This window comes from Pelodiscus sinensis, chromosome 5 (assembly GCF_049634645.1).
Source record: "Pelodiscus sinensis isolate JC-2024 chromosome 5, ASM4963464v1, whole genome shotgun sequence".
NCBI lineage: Eukaryota > Metazoa > Chordata > Testudines > Trionychidae > Pelodiscus > Pelodiscus sinensis.
The window spans coordinates 36,522,985-36,541,217 of NC_134715.1; the positions used below are offsets into that span (position 1 = coordinate 36,522,985).

The 18,233-nt window shown below is 43.1% G+C and overlaps 1 protein-coding gene across 7 annotated transcripts in view; it reads right to left on the minus strand.

The window, feature by feature from the left end:
• PRDM5 (PR/SET domain 5) overlaps positions 1 to 18,233 on the minus strand; it is a 151,443-nt gene that overhangs the window by 98,384 nt on the left and 34,826 nt on the right. For 5 of the 7 annotated variants that reach the window (XM_075929819.1, XM_014574833.3, XM_014574836.3 and 2 more), the window contains 4 exons: positions 11,781 to 11,982; positions 10,490 to 10,664; positions 8,466 to 8,558; positions 8,079 to 8,200 (listed from right to left, as the gene is read on the minus strand). In XM_075929819.1, the coding sequence (XP_075785934.1) occupies positions 8,079 to 8,200; positions 8,466 to 8,558; positions 10,490 to 10,664; positions 11,781 to 11,982 (592 nt within the window). The remainder of the gene's footprint in view (positions 1 to 8,078; positions 8,201 to 8,465; positions 8,559 to 10,489; positions 10,665 to 11,780; positions 11,983 to 18,233) is intronic. The other 2 variants (XM_014574834.3, XM_075929820.1) reach the window with 1 other exon arrangement.

Below are 18,233 nucleotides of genomic sequence, written 5' to 3' on the forward strand. Positions count from 1 at the left end.
GCTGCGGGGCCCCTTAACTAATTCTGTACTGGATACAAATTGTATCAAGTACATAAGTCGATTACCTGCTTATTAACATCCTTAGTTTACAAACCATTTTGTCTATTGTCCTATCCTTGTCTCTCACCTCTACTGTATATATTTATGATGGATAGGACGAGTGCTGCACCCAGTGACTAAGGGGTTAAACACAGGTAGGTAGCATGGGCATGGGCAGAAGAACCAATGGGGATACATTGGTGAAATTTGAATTGTATAAGATACCTTTCTTTGTGTGGGGAAATTAAGCTAGGAGTTGACACACACAGAATGATTTAAACCCAGGTAGGGCTAAAAGAATTCAGGGCATGGAAGTGGATTGAACCAGGAAGGGATTCTGAGTAAATAAAGGGAAAATGTGTATTTAGATGTAATCAGGGTAATTTTCTTTATTTTAGTTGCTCAGTTTAAACTTCTTTGTGTGAATCCATGGCTTCCCTCACATTCACTATCAAAGTGACTACAGGGTTTTTTCAAAAAGAAGTGGCTCTTTTTGGGGAAAAAAAAAAATCTTCCCCTGTGTCTAGACTCCTGCCATGTTCTTTCAAAAGTAAATCGAAAGAATGTGACAGTTTTTTGACCATGGTAAACCTTGTTTTACGAAGAATAATGCCATGTAATGCAAACTGTGCTTTTTCGAAAGAGAGCATCCAGATTGCCTGGGTGATCTCTTTTGAAAAAGTGGCTTGCCTTTTCGAAAGTACTGGTTGTAGTCTAGACGTAGCCTAAGAGTTGTTCCCAGAGATTTTCCCTGTATTTTAATTTGGTTTACTTAGTTGCTCTGTAACCCCTAGAAATCATGTAAGCTTTATCAAGTATATCTTTTTTTTTTTTGGTATATATGAATAAAAATCACTTTTTGTAAGGTGATGATTTGATTCTTGTCTCCTGGAAAGACACAGAGGGGGTGGGGAGGGGAAGGTGTGCGCGTGCGCCTAAGATGAGCAGTCAGCTACCAGAGACTGCAGCTTGTTTCTCTCTCTCCTTTTTTCAAGCTCTTTAGGGGCAAAAGAGCTTGGGGTACCCCTGGGGAAGGAACTCAAGTGTTCCCTCCTGTTGCTTAGGGTGAAATCACTTGATGGTGGCAGCTTTTTGGGTTGTTGGATTTTTTCCCATCAGAGCACTGTGACTCTGGGGAGTTTTTTGTAAGCAATGCCTGAAGAGGTATTTAAGATCTTTGTGGGCCTCCACAGAGGCCAGAGTGGGGAACAGCCCTGACAATGGTTTACTCTCATGCCCAGTGTATACTTTTATTCTGCTTCCCTCGTTGCCTTGTCCTTTGTGTATATTTTACTTCTCTTTCCACTTCTCCTGGCTCCAAGTCCTCCTGTAGTGAGGCAGAGTGGCCGCCCACTGACCTGGAAGGGGAAGAGCCCCTTTGTGAGCCCTCTTGGGCAGAGCTTGACCCCAACCTCTCACTTAACTGGAAGTCAGGAAGCATGGCTAGTACTATAAAAAGCCAGCCCAGAAGGTCAGATAGACACCAGAGGAACCAGTCACCTGCCCTGTACTCCCATGCTGGGAGGCTGAGGACTGGCCTGGACCACCACGCTTGCAGGAGGTTGAGGACTGGCCTGGACCATTGGGACCCCTAATCAATGGTGACTGGGAGGAAAGTCAACCCCGGTTGGAGCTGCCAAGCTCCAATGCCCCCAGAAAACCTGCCAGAAGCCCAAGTATGCGCAGAGGGGGAGAACAAAGGCAGCCCAGAGATAGCCAACAGTAGTCAGGCCATTTCAGAGCTCGGGTCAGTGTGTTGTGGTGCAGATCCCCGCTGACCCAGCAGCAGGCTATTCTGCTGCTATTAGGGCCCTGGGTTGGGACACAATAAACTGGGTGGGCCTGGATGGATGGCAGTCTCCCCCACTCTGCCACTTCAGGCCAACCACCCGTCTTTGCCAGATCTCTGCCCGAACAAGTGACCCAACTGTTTGTTTACTTTAGACTGAGTTTATTTGTAGCCCCACCCTGCACCAGGTCCTGGGTCCCTGTACTGTCTGTATTGTTGCCCTGCCCTGCAGCAGGTCCTGGGCCTTTAACTGTATAAACACTGACTGTTCACTGCCCCACCCTGACCTAGAGCCTGGACCACTAACAGTGTATACCGTAACTATTTGTTTCCTACTCCACCATGCACCAGGGCCTGGACCTCTTACTTACTATAAGGTAACTGTTTGTTCACTGCCCCACTCTGAACCAGGCATGGGCTGCTCTGATTTACTGCCGGTTTGTTGCCCCAGCCTCTGTCTGGGCCAGTGCACTATAGATGCTAGACTGTTGGCTTGGCCTGAGTGCAGACTGGAGCTCCGGGACTAGAGACTGTCAGCCCTAAAGAGGGCAACTGGATTATTAACCCATGCTCTGGGCTGATCACAGGCCCAAGACCCAGGGAACTCTGTGGACTAAGGCGGAGTGGCTGCCCACGAACCCGGGGGGGGGGGGGGGGGAGGAAGAACCCTTCCATGAGCTCAGACACCTCCCTTGTTTCTTATTTTTCTACTGATGTGTGTGAGAGTCATTCTTCTGTTCTTTCATTTTTTCCTCTTCTCATCTCTGTTCCCTTTTATGCCTTCTTCCCTCCATCTCCAAATATTTTCCCATACGCTTCCTCATCACACAAGCCTCCTGCCCCTCTCTTCCCAACTTCTGCAGGATCTGGACAAAATGTTACGATCATCTTCCTGACAGGAACTGCTTTCACTCTTGCTGCAGCTCAATCTGCTAACTTCTAAGCTCCAACTAGGAACAAAGAGGACTCCCATATTTAAAACTCTTCTTTCTTATAGAGTCTATAATATACTTGACCTTGACAATACAGGCAGTCCCCGAGTTACGCGGATCCGACTTATGTCGGATCCGCACTTACGAACGGAGCTCTCTCACCCCGGAGCTCACAGGCAGTGGGACCACCCAGAGCGCAGTGGTCCCGCCACCTCGACCTCCGGGGCGAGAAAAGCTGCTCCGGGTGACCCTGGTCTGCTGGGGACCCTCTCCAGCAGACCAGGGACACCTGGAGCAAACCCGGGGAGGCGGAGGGGTACCGTGCCTCTGAGGCTTTGCCAGAGGCACGGGACCCCTCCGCCTCCCCGGGTTTGCTCCAGGTGTCCCTGGTCTGCTGGGGACCATCTCCAGCAGACCAGGGACACCGGGAGCAAAGCCGGGGAGCACGCGGGCAGCGGACAGCCCAGACGCGCCGCGGCTGTCCCGCTGCCGGCGTGCTCCGGAGCTTTGCTCCCCGTCTCCTTGGTCTGCTGGTCTCCAGCAGACCAGGGAGACGCAGAGCAAAGCCGCGGAGGATCCGGGCGGCGGGACCGCGGTGCGTCTTGGTCCCCCGCCTGCGTCTCCCTGGTCTGCTGGGGGGGGGGGTGGTGCAGCTAGTACGCTGCCCCCCCCCCCCAAGCAGTCCAGGCTTTTCTCCGGATGCCTGTGGTAGAGCAGCTGGGGCGCTGCCGGTTGGTTCCGCAGCACCACTCTGGGCGCTACTGGACCAACCCAGCAGCACCCCAGGCGTCCCCAAGTTAGCCGCTGCTGAAACTGACCAGTGCTGACTACAGGAAGCCCGAGGCAGATTTGCTCTGCCCCGGGCTTCCTGGAATCAGCCTCTGATCAGTTTCAACAGGCTGAAGCTGGACGCCAGTTCCGACTTACATACAGATTCAACTTAAGAACAAACCTACAGTCCCTATCTTGTACGTAACCCGGGGACTGCCTGTATTCTGTCATCCATTTAAAAAACAATCCTGATGGGGGACTTTTAATGTGAGAGTTGGACGAGACTCTAATGTATGGAGCAACACCACTGGGAAAGAAGTAGTAGGTAAGACTAATTATTCTACTCAGCAAATGTGCAGAGCAGTGCCTTGTGATCACAAACACAATCTTCAGACAAAGCAACAAGTAAAACAAAACTTGGCAACAACCATACTCAAAACAATGGGACCTCATAGACTGTCACTGTAGGAATGTAGGATTTAAGAGACATCCAAATTACCTAGGTCACGAGAGGAGTCAACAATTGCCCGGTGAGATCAGACATCAGGAGAACACCAAAATACAGAAAGCAATTTGAATTATACAGATAGCAAAACTACAACCAGAGACTTCAGTCCTCAGCTCACCTAGAGAACTTTCACTGAGCACACCTCAGTGAAAAACTGATCACATGCAGACCTGGAAACAATGCATGTGTCGAAGATGACCAGGGAATTTTAAAATAGAATTCATCAGCCTTCCTGCTCACTACCATAAGGATTTATTAGACCACAAATACACTGAGACCACAACCCACTACAACCAAAAGAGGAAAGTTTTCTGCGATAGGCAAAACCATCAATTATCCAGTGAGACTCAAAGCTCTTTCCATCAGTTTAAAGCTGAGATTCAAAGGAGGATCCGAGAAATCAAACACAAGTGGTGGGAGGACAAAGCAAAAAAACAAAACAAAAACAAAACAACAAACAAGTAATTTTTCTGAGACAAAAGACTTTGTATGGATGAAGCTCATGTAGCTTCATACCACTGAGATCTGAAGATGGGACCACTCTTTTTAAAGGCAATGAATCCATCAAAGAGCACTGGAAGGAACACTACCAGAAGCTTCTAAATCAAGAATCAATTGTGACTGATGACACTACTGACTCCAGTTTGGGACCAACCAACACCTTAATGTACAATTAAGCAAAAGAACAATAAAGAATTAGGCCCTAATGACATATGAGCTGAAGAACCAAAAAGGGGGAGAGAAACACTGTCAAATAAGCTTCATTTGTTGTTCCTCAGAATCTGGTATGCAGAAGAAATCCCTGCTGACTTATGCAACACTATTATCATTCCCATTTTCAAAAGAGGAGAGTCTTCCTTTCTGTGGCTGTGAAGATTGTTTCTGAAATTACTGAATCACCTGCCCCACTTGTATTTCCAGAGTCCTAGGTGGCTTCATACCATCACGAGGCACTACACACGATTTTCACAACCAAACAGATCCAGGAAAAAGTGTCAGAATCAACACCAGGGGCTGTATAAGGCCTTCATTGATCTGGCCAAAATCAAACATGAGGCTCTGTGGAAAATCATGTCAAGGTCTGGCTTCCCAAGGCAAATTTATCACCACGGTAAGATTCCTCCATGACCAGATGACGGTCTTCATCCTGTGCAGTGGCTCTAACTCTGAGCTCTTTGTCATCCAAATTGGCAGAAAATAAGTTGTGTACCGGCACCCATCCTCTTCCCTATTTTCCTAGCAGCTATGAAAATGCTAATGCAAGACCATCCACTACAGGGCATTGGCATCCAATATTGATGAGGATGATAATGAGAAGGATGTAGGTGGTTTCTGGGATGACCAAAACACCACAGAAAAAGGAACAAAAGAAAGGAAAAATAACATTATCCTGGACACAAGTGTTTCCTCTAAGCTGCTCGGCAGCACAGTCTCAAGTGATTAATCAGTCCCATCCAGTCAGAGGCTCACGGCTCCATGCTCTGTGCATGGAGCTGACTGACTAGGTGGGGCCGATTAATCACCTGTGAAGCTGTACTGCTGTGCAGTCTAGAGGGAACACTGCTGGACACCCACAATAATCCCCACTAGTATCTAGTATCCCAAGGCACCTTATTAAATCACAGACTACGCTTATACTCTCTTTGCTTTTTGATGGAAGAAAGGCAGATGCGCACTTGGCCTAATTTCAATAACACACAATCTATGCTGTATTCTCCTTCAAATGACCATATACTATTCTAACTGATAAATAGGAAAGACTATTTACTCAAATAAGAAAACTGTAATTATTAAATACATTATCTTACTACAATACAGATATAGCTTAAGCACAATATGAAAATACAGAGTTGTATTCTTTTAAAAATGCTGAAAAGGTTCTAATCTCAAATAAATCACAGCCAGAGGTAGCTAGAAACTGGAACAGTCCATAGCCTGCGGGGACCACATTTTACAAAACATGGCTTAATCCTCAGTGTTTCAGTCTGCAGAAGATTGATTAGGATAAAACTAAAAAAAGTTACTCTAGAAAATAAAGTCTGCATATCTCACAGGCATATACCAAAAACCTGTAGTTAAAGAATGGAAGTCTACAGTGTTCTATTATTTTCCAGGGGATCTTTCTTATGCTACAGTTTTATTTCAAAGCTACCACTAATATTGTCAATAACTATGGTGCACAATGCGCTATATGTGGGAATGAATGACATGAACGTATTGTAAATATTAATGCACGAGATTTCAAGTGCCTTGAATGCTCAGTTTACTTTTTTTTATTTATTTATTTATTTAACAAAAATTTGTCATTCTAAAACTTAGATCCTCAAAGACAGTTAGATACCTAAATATGTCTGAAGATTATGGTTGCCAGATTTTGGATCAGAACGTCCCTATCCCCATCCCAGAGCCCTCATGCTCTGCCCCAACCCTGAGTCCTCTCCCACACTCAAATGCTCTGAGCCTGCAGCCCCTCCTGCACTCCAAATGCCTCATACTTGGCTCAACCCTAAGAGTCAGCACTCCTAGTTGGAGCCCTCATGTGCACATTCCCCAACTTACTGCTCTAGGCCTGAGCCTTCTTCCAGACTTCCAACCCCATAAACCCAGCCTAAGGCCTACTCCTTTGCTCCAAGCCCCTCATCCCTGGCTTCACCCTAGAGCTCACATCCCTAGATGGAGCCCATCCCCCATCTGGAACCCTCATCCCTCCCTCCACCCCCCAAGTTCCAGTGCTCTATCCAGAGTCCCCTCCCACACCTTGAGCCCCTCATTTCTGGTCCCACCCTGGAGCCTGCACTCCCAGCCCAGAGACTGTACCTCTTTTCAGACTCCAACAATGTTCCCTCTAGCTTTTTTTCATCCATGTGCAGCATAAGTTGTGTTACATGCACCAAAGCATGTGAAAATGTGCACTACTACCACACATGTTGTAGGTGCTAATCAGTTGTGAATCATTTGAATTTGTCCTGGACGACCACCCCAGCAATCCGCTTAGAGGGAACACTGACTCCAACCCCCTGCAATGGTGCCGGACCTAGTACCGATCCCTGGAAAATCCCAACAACCCCATTCCAACATGATTCTTCCCTGACGACTACTTTTTTAGATCCATCAGGCAGTTTTTAATCCGTTTAAGATGTGCTTCACAGATACTGTATAGTGCTATTTTTGAAATTAGAATGCCATAAGATACTAAATCAGATGCTTTACAAAAATGTGTCTATAACATCTATGCAGTTAACTTTATCAACCAAATTTGGAAGGATATCAAAAAGTGAAACTGAGTTTCTTTGATAAGGCCCATTTTCTATCAAAGCATGTTGACTGGTGTAAATTATATTCTCATCCTTTAGCTCTTTATTAAATGAATTCTGTATCAGTTTTCCATTATTTTTCCCAAGAGTCATGCTGGACTAATTGATTCATAATTATGCAGATCACTTTGCCTTGCTCTTTTCAATATTAGCACTCTCCCAATCTTCTGAAATTTTCCTGGTATCCCAAGATTTACTAAAAATTAGTCCAGAGGACAGACATCTTCTCTTTTAGGACTCTTGGGTGCAAGTCATATGAGGCTATTAATTTTAAAATGGGTAGCCCAATAAATGGCACCTAATTTATATCCATTAGCAACCCAGAAATATAAGTTGTTAATCAACCTCATGAGATAGAAGTACATCCTCTTCCCCATTTAGAAGTACAGAGAAGACATATTACGGAACATTTCTTCCTTTTGTCCACAATTTCTAACAATTTTTCCATCTCCTTCTAGTAATTGCCATTTACCATTGTTCGGATTTCTTTTGTTCCTGATAGTTAAAGCCACAGCCTCAGAAACAAGTGGGAAAGTTATATTAAAGTCACTCAAATCAAGACATTATGGAAATAGGATATGTAACTAAATTAATATGTAACAAGAATACCATTTAACCTGTTTAAAATTAAACGAAAGATGGTTCTTGTTTTGAGAACAAAAAGTTGTCTATTAAGCAACAGATCACCAATCCTGTTAAAAATGTCATATTCAATCATTTCTTACCAGTGTGAACATTTTCCTTGTGCTTTTTCAGAGCATCCTTACTCTTGAACCTCTTCCCGCAGCTGTCAGCTTTGCATATGAATCTAGCATCTCCTCTGCATGCCTCTTTGTGCTGCTCATAACTATATTGGACACCCGATAAAGGAAAAATTAGTACATGAAGACATAGCTACAGAACTCAGACTCATAGCAAGTCTTCTGAGCTTAACACACATGCCACACAACAGACTTCCAGGATCACCTCATGCATTACTTACAGCTGATAGGAATGAAAGTATTTCACTTCGTTCACTGTTAGGATTCACATAAACTAATAAGCTTGAAAGCAAACATGCAAAGGGAGGCCAGCAATGATATGACAGCAGTCCAGTAACTCGGACACAAAACCTCGATTCTGAGCTGAAGGACGTATTGCAAACAGAACACTGAAAACTTCTTGAAGTGTCTCCTGGATTGACATTCTCTGTGCACTGAAGGACGCTAGGGAAAAAAAGAAACAAAATGTAAGGCAAATATTCTCTATACAACATTTTCACTGTAATAGTTAGAAAAGATACTCATTATTAGCAAGACTGGGTGTAACTTTATAAGCTTTGAGTTCAATGGAACTACTCACATGCATAAAAATGAGAGACAAGGTGGAGAACATAGTATTTTTTATTGGACTGATGTCTGTTAGGTGAGAGAGACAAGCTTTCAAAAATACTTGGGAGCTCCTCCTCATGTCTTGGAAACACTCTCAGAATGTCACAGCAAAATACATAGTGCAAAAGATTGTTCAGAATAAGTAGCTCATTTATATTTTGAGCAACCATTCCAGGTTGCCATTGATGCTCCTCCAACACAGGAGGAAAAGAAAGGTGGGGCAAAGACAGCTTCGGAGTTTTATAGGGCTTATCAGGTTAACTGTTATAACTAATTATAATAAACCATAAATCTAGTGTCTCTAAATAGTCCATCGTTTTTAGTGACCAGCAAAGGTCTGAATTTAAGCTTCTAGGCTCACCATTGGAAGTTCTACCTTATATTTAGCTATCACATTCTGATTACATCTCCCAGACCTTAAGAGCTACATGTGAACTTGAAAGCTCGTGTCTCTCCCTCTCTCAACAGAATTTGGTCCAATAAAAGATAGTAACTCACATACTTTGTCCCTCTAATATGCTAAAGCAACATTACATGCATACATGTCCTCAGTTTGGGGCCATAATACAATATAAAAAAATATTCTCAATTACCAAGGCATTTGTCTTTTTGTCCTCTCAAGGTGCTGTTAATCTACATAGTAAGATTCTACAACTGTCAACTGAATCCATGGCAAGAGCTAAGAGCATGGTTGAGTGCAATTTTGTGGGGTGGGGAGTTACACTGCAAATTACATCCATATGACAGCTGAGGCTTTCACCTAGTTTAAAAAATTTAACTGGTCACCTACCACAAATCAAATGCAGTTATAGATTAGAAGAATGAAAGGTTATTTTTGTCTGAAAACATTTCATTCTCTCTACAAAATACTACTCCAGAAAAATCATTATTCAAAAGAGCAAGCAGAGCATTTACTTATCAGTATAAGATGATCATTAAGAGATTATTATGATCATATCTGCATGAAAAAAAAATCACTTCATTACAGAAATAGTTTTATATGGCTATGTATTTTTTTATTATTTTCCCTTATAAAAGAGATTAAATGGGGTACCCTCTATAACTAAATCTACAATTAAAAAGCTGATCCATTTCATCTACAGTAATTGATTTACCAGCATTGCGTAAATAAAAGAAAAACAGGTAATATCAATTAATAATGTTTTCATGTAAAGCATACTTTACATTACTTTAAAGGATAAATACACAAAATAATGGGGAGAACTGCAAGTGATTTGCTTTTAAATCTTGCTTTGTTTTCATGTTTCAATGTATTTTTGTTCTGCCCACAATGGTTAAATTAAATCAACATGAAGTGTTTTATTCCTCTATGTCCTTTTACATCTCCATTTCTCTACGTCAAAGCTTTATTCTAATTTCACAACGGCACCCGTTAGAGATAGCTGGGATACCATCGGTTTCCAGGAGTTTGCTTGATATATCAGTCTACTTGGGCAGACCAAAGGTCCAGCGTTGCACAACAGCTCTAATACATATTAGCCTTTCTAATGGTACGGTATTTAAACATTAAGGGCACTACAAGTATTCAGACTAATGTCCTAAAGAAGTCAACATATTCAAAAAATTAAAGTATGAAAGGCTAATTCAATTAGTAAATGTAATGAAATTTAGTGCAACCACAGCCTCTTAAATCACAACACTAGTGGAAAGAAAAAAAAAAAGACACAAAGCTATAGGCAACAGAAACTGACTAAGCTTACTAATCCGTTTAAAGGGTCAAAGAAAGCATTCTTGTGTGTACGCACTGTCTTTGTAAGGCTTGTTTCACTGGGAATTTCTTTCCACAGTTCCTGCACTTAAACTCCTTTTCCTCACTAGGTTTTTGGTGCAGGGTCTGAAGGTGTTCCGCTAGGATCTCCTGGCTGGCAAAACTGGATTCACAATTTGGACATGTGTGGTCCTCTTTGCAGCTAAGAGAATCTACACAATTGGGGGGGGGGGGAGAGAAAAATAATCACACATTAGTAGAGGCATGCTTTCTAGGCAATTATATTTCTGAATACTTTAAAAAAAGTGAGGTCTTACTCTGAAGAGGGACTATATAAAATAGCATCATGGGATTCACCACACTGGGTGAGTCTGTTTCTCAAAAAGATTATTCCTACCAAATCTCAGGATAAGTGCATTATCATATTAATCAACATTCTGAAAGGCCAAATTCTGCCTTCAGTTATGCCTATACAAGATCATTCCCATCAATGTGATTGTACAGACTATTGAAATTTGCGCATGTACTACAATAAAGAACAGAATCCAGATCACTCACTCTCTGCTGTGTTGCCTTTACTAACAGGAGTTTAAAAAAAAAAAAAAAAGTTATATATGTCCAAAAAATTGGACATCTCTGGTCCAACCGGACCATGGATGTTGCTGGATCACAGAGCCCAGGGATAAGGAAGTCTGGCAGCAAGGCCAGAAGTGTGACAGGGTGGTCTATGGCAGGGTGATCTAGGGTTCTGGCTCTGGGGAGCTCCGGCTCTGGGGAGCTCCAGCCCCGAAGGCAGCCAGCAGAGCAGTGGGGAGGTCCAGCCCCAGCCCCAGCCGCAGCAGCGAGTCTGGTGGCGCAGCAGGGAGCTCCAGCTCTGGGGAGCCCCCTGCTGAGCCGGTAGGAGGGGGTCCAGAGCTGAAGCCGGAGCCTACGGAAAGCGGGTCCAGGAACAGGCCAGAAGCAGTCAGCAGTGCGGGGGGGGGGGGGGGGGGCAAATGACAGGAGACCTCTGCTGGTGTGGTAAATCTTTTCGTTTGGGATTGGTCAGTTCCCAAGAGTGCTGGGCCAAAGAGGGCCAACCTGTATAAAGGTTCTACACACTTTTGGCTTTATAACCATTTTGAACTCTTTCAATGGAAGCAAATGACTCCATTAGCTCACAAGGAAGCATAGAATAGGGCCCTCAGTTTTCACACAAAACTGAGTACAATATACACATACAACCGATATCTTCGGTTTCTTGCTAGTCAGAAGTTTCTGTGCCTCTTCTTTTGATATTGTTTTTAAATACAAAAATTACTATAGTTCTCACTCATTCTTATCTGTACCTCTCTCACCAGCTTGCTGTAGTTCTTTGTTGTTGTTATTATTATTATTATTGCTGTTGTTGTTGTCTTCATCTTCTTGATTAAGAATGACTTCTTCCTCCTCTTCCTCTGCTTCTTCCATGTCACTGTCAAGGTAGCCAATCAGCAGTTCTGTATCTGTTTCGATATCCTCAACAGCCAGATAGAAAATGTTTTCCCCTTCCTATTGCAATGAGTAAAGTACAAGCAATGAATCCTCAAGACAGAGAAATGAGAAGCGAGAGCCAGATCCTGGATCTTGCCGTCATAAAGCTAGCTTACAGAGCTACTACAGGATTCAAGTGACACTCAATTGCCCAGTTGGCAATGAGCTTGCATAGCTCTTTTCAGCCTTCTTTCCTAGTGGAGGTGTGTGGATGAACATCCTCTGCTAAGAGATAGGCTTGTGATAAGAGTGTATGAAGGTGATGTACCTTTATCCTCCTCTACCATCATCCTCAGCACTCCAAGGACTGAGGATGCATTAGAAAGTGCACTCAGAAATTAGGAAATGCCAAAGTGAAAGTAGCCTGTGAAACTCAAGTTATGCTGTGTGTGTGCGCACACACGCGCACACAGACACACAAATACAGCCTTCAGTTATATGGTTACATAGTGCTTTTTTCCAGTATCCCAGTCTTATCGAATAAGCCTTCTACTCTGATCATAAGGTTAAACTATACAATTACAAAGGACATATTCATAATACATATTTTCGCATACTGAGAAAGACGACCAAATCCTCAGCTGGTGTAAATTATTGTAGGCATGCAGACTCATATAGCCCAGATACTGTATCAAGTAAAAACAAAAAGTCCAAAAATCATCTACAGAAGTATATGAAATGAACAAGTAAGCCACCAAACAGATCCATGAGCTAACTCTGTGTCTCCCAATGTTTACTTAACCAAAGCTAACAAAAAATGTATAACCCTTTTGACAAAAGCAGCTGTCTTCTCATAAACTGATCAACTAGGCTGCCTTGTCTGCTGTACCTAAGCCAAGTGCTTTGAGTGCTACCCAAGGCAACTAAAGGAGAATCATGCTTACCTAATGAAAACTTCCAAGTGCTGTCATAAATCTTAATGCTTATCTGAATACCATGCAGTAAAGTTATACTATGAAGCAGGTTTAGTTATCTAGATTAGAGCAAGCTTCATAACCCAAAGACAAGATAATGTTTTTTAATTTTGTAACATGCTAAGATTAATTTAAACTGTCAACAGGAATATAGTATTTTTAATACTTCATTTTCAAACAACAGTGAGAACTATTTAATTCAATAACTAGATGGAAGCAGCAGTCTTCAAGGACCAACCTCATTTTTTGTTCTTTATCAGTGATTTGAAAGAAATCTAATGATACATTTTTTCCCCAAGATCTGAATTTCAAAGTGCAATCCAGATAGCGATCCTTTTGCCATCCTAACTCTTGACTACATCTAGGAGGTGCTGGTTTTTATATGATGCTGTCGTGGGCTTCAAAGAACTTTAACATAAGTTTAAAAAATATATATATCTTCTGTAACTTTGAAGTGAGGTAAAAAGGTCTCTCTCCACTCATTATCGGCACAGATAGGACACAAACACTGGCACACACTGTCTTTATATTATTGTCTAGTACAACTCATCTCATTTTAAAAGCAAGACAATTTTACACATGTAGGTGGACATAACTGCTGTTTTTGGAAGGGGAAAGTATACCATTTTAAAAGAAAAAGAAAAAAACCCCAAAGTGAAATAAATAATTTCCAATTTGCTCCCACGCCAAGCATCTAAGGCACTCTCATGAAGGATGTGGCATTATGCCTTCAAAGACTGTATTCCCACTGGAGTTTAGTAAACATACACATCGTGGACTACAAGACATGTTAAATATCACCATTCAGTTGCAGTAACTTCCTCCATTCTTTGCTCATTATCTGTTGACCCTGAAAATTCTTCAAGGCACAGGCTCTAGGCCAGATTTTTTTAAAGGCATTTAAGCACTAGTGATGCTAATAGGTGTCTAGTGGGAAATTCAAAAGCACCCAGATGCCTAACTCCCACTGAAATCAACCAGGAGGCATCTTGGTGGTTTTAATAATCCTACTAGATGCCATCTGTATTTTTAGTTTCCCAACTACAGGCTGGACCTCCCTGGTCGAGCACCTTGGGACCTGATCGGTTCCACATGAGGGGATTTGCCAGACCAGCGGAAGTCCCTCCCATGTGATCAATGGGGCTGAAGCTAGGGCTGGAGTTCCACAGCTGGGGCTGGAGCTCCCTGGCCACCGCCCCGCCTGAAGCTGCGCAACCGGGAATGGGCCCTTACTACTACCCAGCTGCTGGGCCATACCTCCCCACCGCACCACCTGGCCCCCCTCTTCTGAGACGGGGCTCCCAGCTGAGCCGCCATCCCCCCATGCTATGCTCCTGCTCCACAGCCAGACCTCCCTATATCAGGTCTCTGTGGTCCAGGAACCTCTGTGACCCTGCTGGACCACAGATGTTGCTGGACCAGGTTAAGAGAGGTACAACCTGTACTAGGGATGTAAGCGACTAGTCGACTACCGACTTATCGGATAAACAAGTTCCTTGACTAGTCACTTGCCCCCTACCCCTTGATGCCCCATCAGAGGCAGCAAGGGAGGTAGCAGGAGCTGGTGCTGTGGGGAGCCAGCTGAAAAATTGGTTTCCCCCCAGCATTGTCTCTGTGGGGGACAGAGAAGGCAGGAGGGTAGCGGGGACCAGGTGCGAACCGGGAATCAGTTGATTCGCAGCTCATGCCTAGTCCCAACATGCTGTGCCTCTGCTTTTTAATAAATGTATTAAAAGCCTGCCCACTCTTAATACATTTAAAAGACAGAGCTGCAGCAGGGTTATCTCCCAGGGCTGGGAACTAATTCCACGCAGCTCCTCCACTTATCGACTATCGAAGAGAGGCAGAAAAGAGGGGGGAAAGAGGGTACTTCAAAGTGGCAGTGCCAGACAGCACTGCCATGCATGGTGGAGCCCAGGGTCAGATGGGGACTCCCCAGCTGATCCCGGGCTCCAGCATGGCATTTCAAATCAGCTGGGGACCCTTGTGCATTTCAAAGCTGGCGCGCATGTGCAGCCAAGAGTCAGCGGGACTTCCCAGTAGGAGCTCTGGTACATTTCAAAGGAGGAATGCAAAAGTGCCTATGGACTACTCGAGTAGTCGATGGAAATTCCATTGACTACTCGACTAGTCAGTTAACCATTACTTAACATCCTTATAGCCAAGCCCATGTGTAGTCCAAAATGAAATACTGGATCAGACCCAACAGACTAGAGCTAGTCAATAGTTTTGCAACAACAGCAACAAAAAATTGTTTTTTCCCCCCTTCACGAAAGTTTAACACGCTGATTTTTTCCAACAAAAGAAAAGGTTTTGGTTTCTCCTTCTTGCATCCACCTATTTTAATAGAAAACAAAGGGAAAGAATAGGTAGAATAAGGAGATTTTAGTTAAAAAAAAAATCGTATGAACTCTTTTAAACAATTTTCTTCTCTTTTTCCCATTTTTTTCGATGAATAAAACTGACCTTTTCAAAAAATAACATCGCACCTAAAACCCACACCAAAGTTTTTGGTTTTTGCTTGTTTGTTTTTATACTATTTCTAGTGATTTATAATACAGATAAATGCCAAAGTACATGGGGGAGCAAGAAGGGACTTCCAGAAGTAAAAATAAGCATAAGGTTAAACATAAATTCTAGATAAAAGAGCAGATACAAATTTTGAACATGGCAATTCAGATGGCTGGTGTTTGGGAAAGTATCTTTGTTTACAATCTTTCCTGTGTGCCAGGTTTATTTTTTAATAATCATGCATCATAACAGCAGCTTTCCATATATCAAATTATTTTTGTACACAGTCATCTATACTTAAAATGGACATCAATTTTGGAGCTATCACATAGTAGGGAAACTCCTCCCCCCTCCCCATCAGTGCCAATGACCTTCGGGGGGGGGGGGGGGAAATCAGTGGTGAGCAACACACAGCCTCATATGGGGGTTGTGGAGATGCAGAGGCTCAGGGCTTCCACTTGGACAGAGGTGAGAAACCTATGGCTCAGGGACCAGATGCAGCCTCCAGCTTGCCTGGATCCAATCCCTGAGGCTCAGGACTCCCCCCAGCATTGGGGAGCCCATGCTGGTGAGGGGTGGTTTTTTTGGTTTCTCACTTGTGTGCAGCCCCCAACTGATTTTTCTGTGGGTCAGTGGCCCCTGGCCCTGAAAATTTTCCCCGCCTCTGCACCAAGCTCTGGGGTGGAGTCAGAAATGAGGAGTTCAGGGCATGGGACTGGGCTCCAAACTAGGGCTACTGCCCTAGCACCGGCTCCTGGCTTTCCCCCTTGTTAACTCATACACCAGGGTGGGGGGAGGGATGAGTGTAGTCAACAAGATTAACCGATGAGCCTAGGCTTTTTCAATTAATTGTATAATAGACAACACATTGACATTCCTAGTCTAGGGATGTTAAATTTAGTTTAATCGACTAGTCGATGGATCTTCTATCAACTAGTCTATTAGTCAAAAAGCAGAGGGGGCCTCAGCGGGATTAGCTCCCGACCCAGGAGCTAACCCCGCTGCAGCTCTGCCTCTTAAATGTATTTAAAAAGCTAAAGCACAGCAGGGGGACCCAGTGAGAGTCAGGAATCAGCTGTCCTGACTTACACCCCATCCCTGCTATCCCCCTTAAAAGCTGGTTCCCCCCAGCAAAGGCTCCTGGTCCCCACCTCTTGCTGCTTCTGATAGAAGCAGCAAGCAGAGGTGGAGAAGTGACTAGTCAAGAGTCTAGTCGACTATCCAATAAGCTTTTGCTTAATTGGATAGTCAACTAGTCACTTACATTCCTACCCTAGTGGAAACTATAGTAGTGATTGGAAAATGTTAATTTTTTAAAATTTCCTTGTAACATTGTACCTCAGAAAGTAAAAACTATCAATCAGCAGCTAGATGGGCAGACAGGTGACCACCTACAGGCTTTCGAACGTCATCGAGGAATACAAATTTGAGGCCTGATTATCACATGCACTAAGGTTCCCTTTGCATCACTCTGGCAGCAAAGTGGGTCTTAAAGTAGGTACAAGTTACACTGACGCTCCCCTTAAGACATGTCCAATAGTCAACGCTGTAAAGCAGCTTTAATGTTTTTCAGGTTCACACTCATTAAGTTTAACTCAAACTCTTATTGGTATTAGACTACATTGATGACCAGCTGTAGTTTGAAATCCCTGCCAGAGAAAAATAAACTGTTTCATTCTTCTAATCTAAAGCTACCCATTTTGTTTGCTTGTTTGTTTAAGTAACAGAATATCTGAAAAGCACTAAACATGCCGATAAATGTGAATGATCTTGGAATTAAATAATTGAGTCTTTCAAGAAAAATATAATAAAGCATCAAGCAGCCATTTTAATTCTGTCCTTTTAGCACCCCAGGTGTTAATGTTGTGTTCATTTTATTACTTATATTGTGTAACAAGTTAATCTTGTCTTTGTAGTTATTATAACACTAGCAGATTTCAGACTTCCACAAAACTGTCCTGCAATATGTAAATTTACTAAGCAGCTTATCAGTTTGTCCTTGCTTTCCTTATGTTCTCTCTCCCTTCATTCTTGCCTGTTACTCTGAGATAGTCCAATTGTACTATATTTATTACAGTGTTGACTGATTCTTAAACAACAAATGTAATACTGGAAGATTAGTAAGTATGACTTTAAACCACTGTACTGCTTCCCAGTAAATACCTCCTTTCACATTAACCTTTGCCATTTCATTATTCTAACTCATAGTTCGCTGAGTTAGTGCAGACCACCAGTATGTCTGGTTGTTAATGAACAAAGTATCTGAGTTTAAAAGCTCAGGTTGGCTATGATTTTATTTATAAAATAGTTTTAACATTAACAACCCAGTGGCTTTCATTGCAAAGTAGTCTACAGCAAGGATCATTTCACAAAAAGACAATTGGCAAACAGATATATGTATGTACACAGTGCTAAGAATATTGAAAATATAATATTCTTTCAGGCTTTTGCATGAGCTCATAGAAGACATTTAATAGAATATACAAATGAAAATTGGCATTTCTGGAAGTATACTCCAACCTTTCAGTCAGTTCTCACATGGCAGTACAGCAGGTGCCCGACTTACGACCACCTCCACTTACGACCATCCGCACTTACTACCAAGGTGGTCATAAATCTGGTCCTGAGTTATGAACAGCACTTCGCACTTACGAACAGCGCTGTCGCCATGTAACTCTATGGGATCTGAGTTATGAACACGTCGAGTTACGGCCAAGTGCTTGGTTTGTAACTCTGGGACTGGCTGTATTACTTATGAAACAACTATTTCGAAATATTTTCTGGTTGCTGGCCTCATAGAAGTATCTAAGCATTCTATTATTATAACCTCCACCACCAACAGCT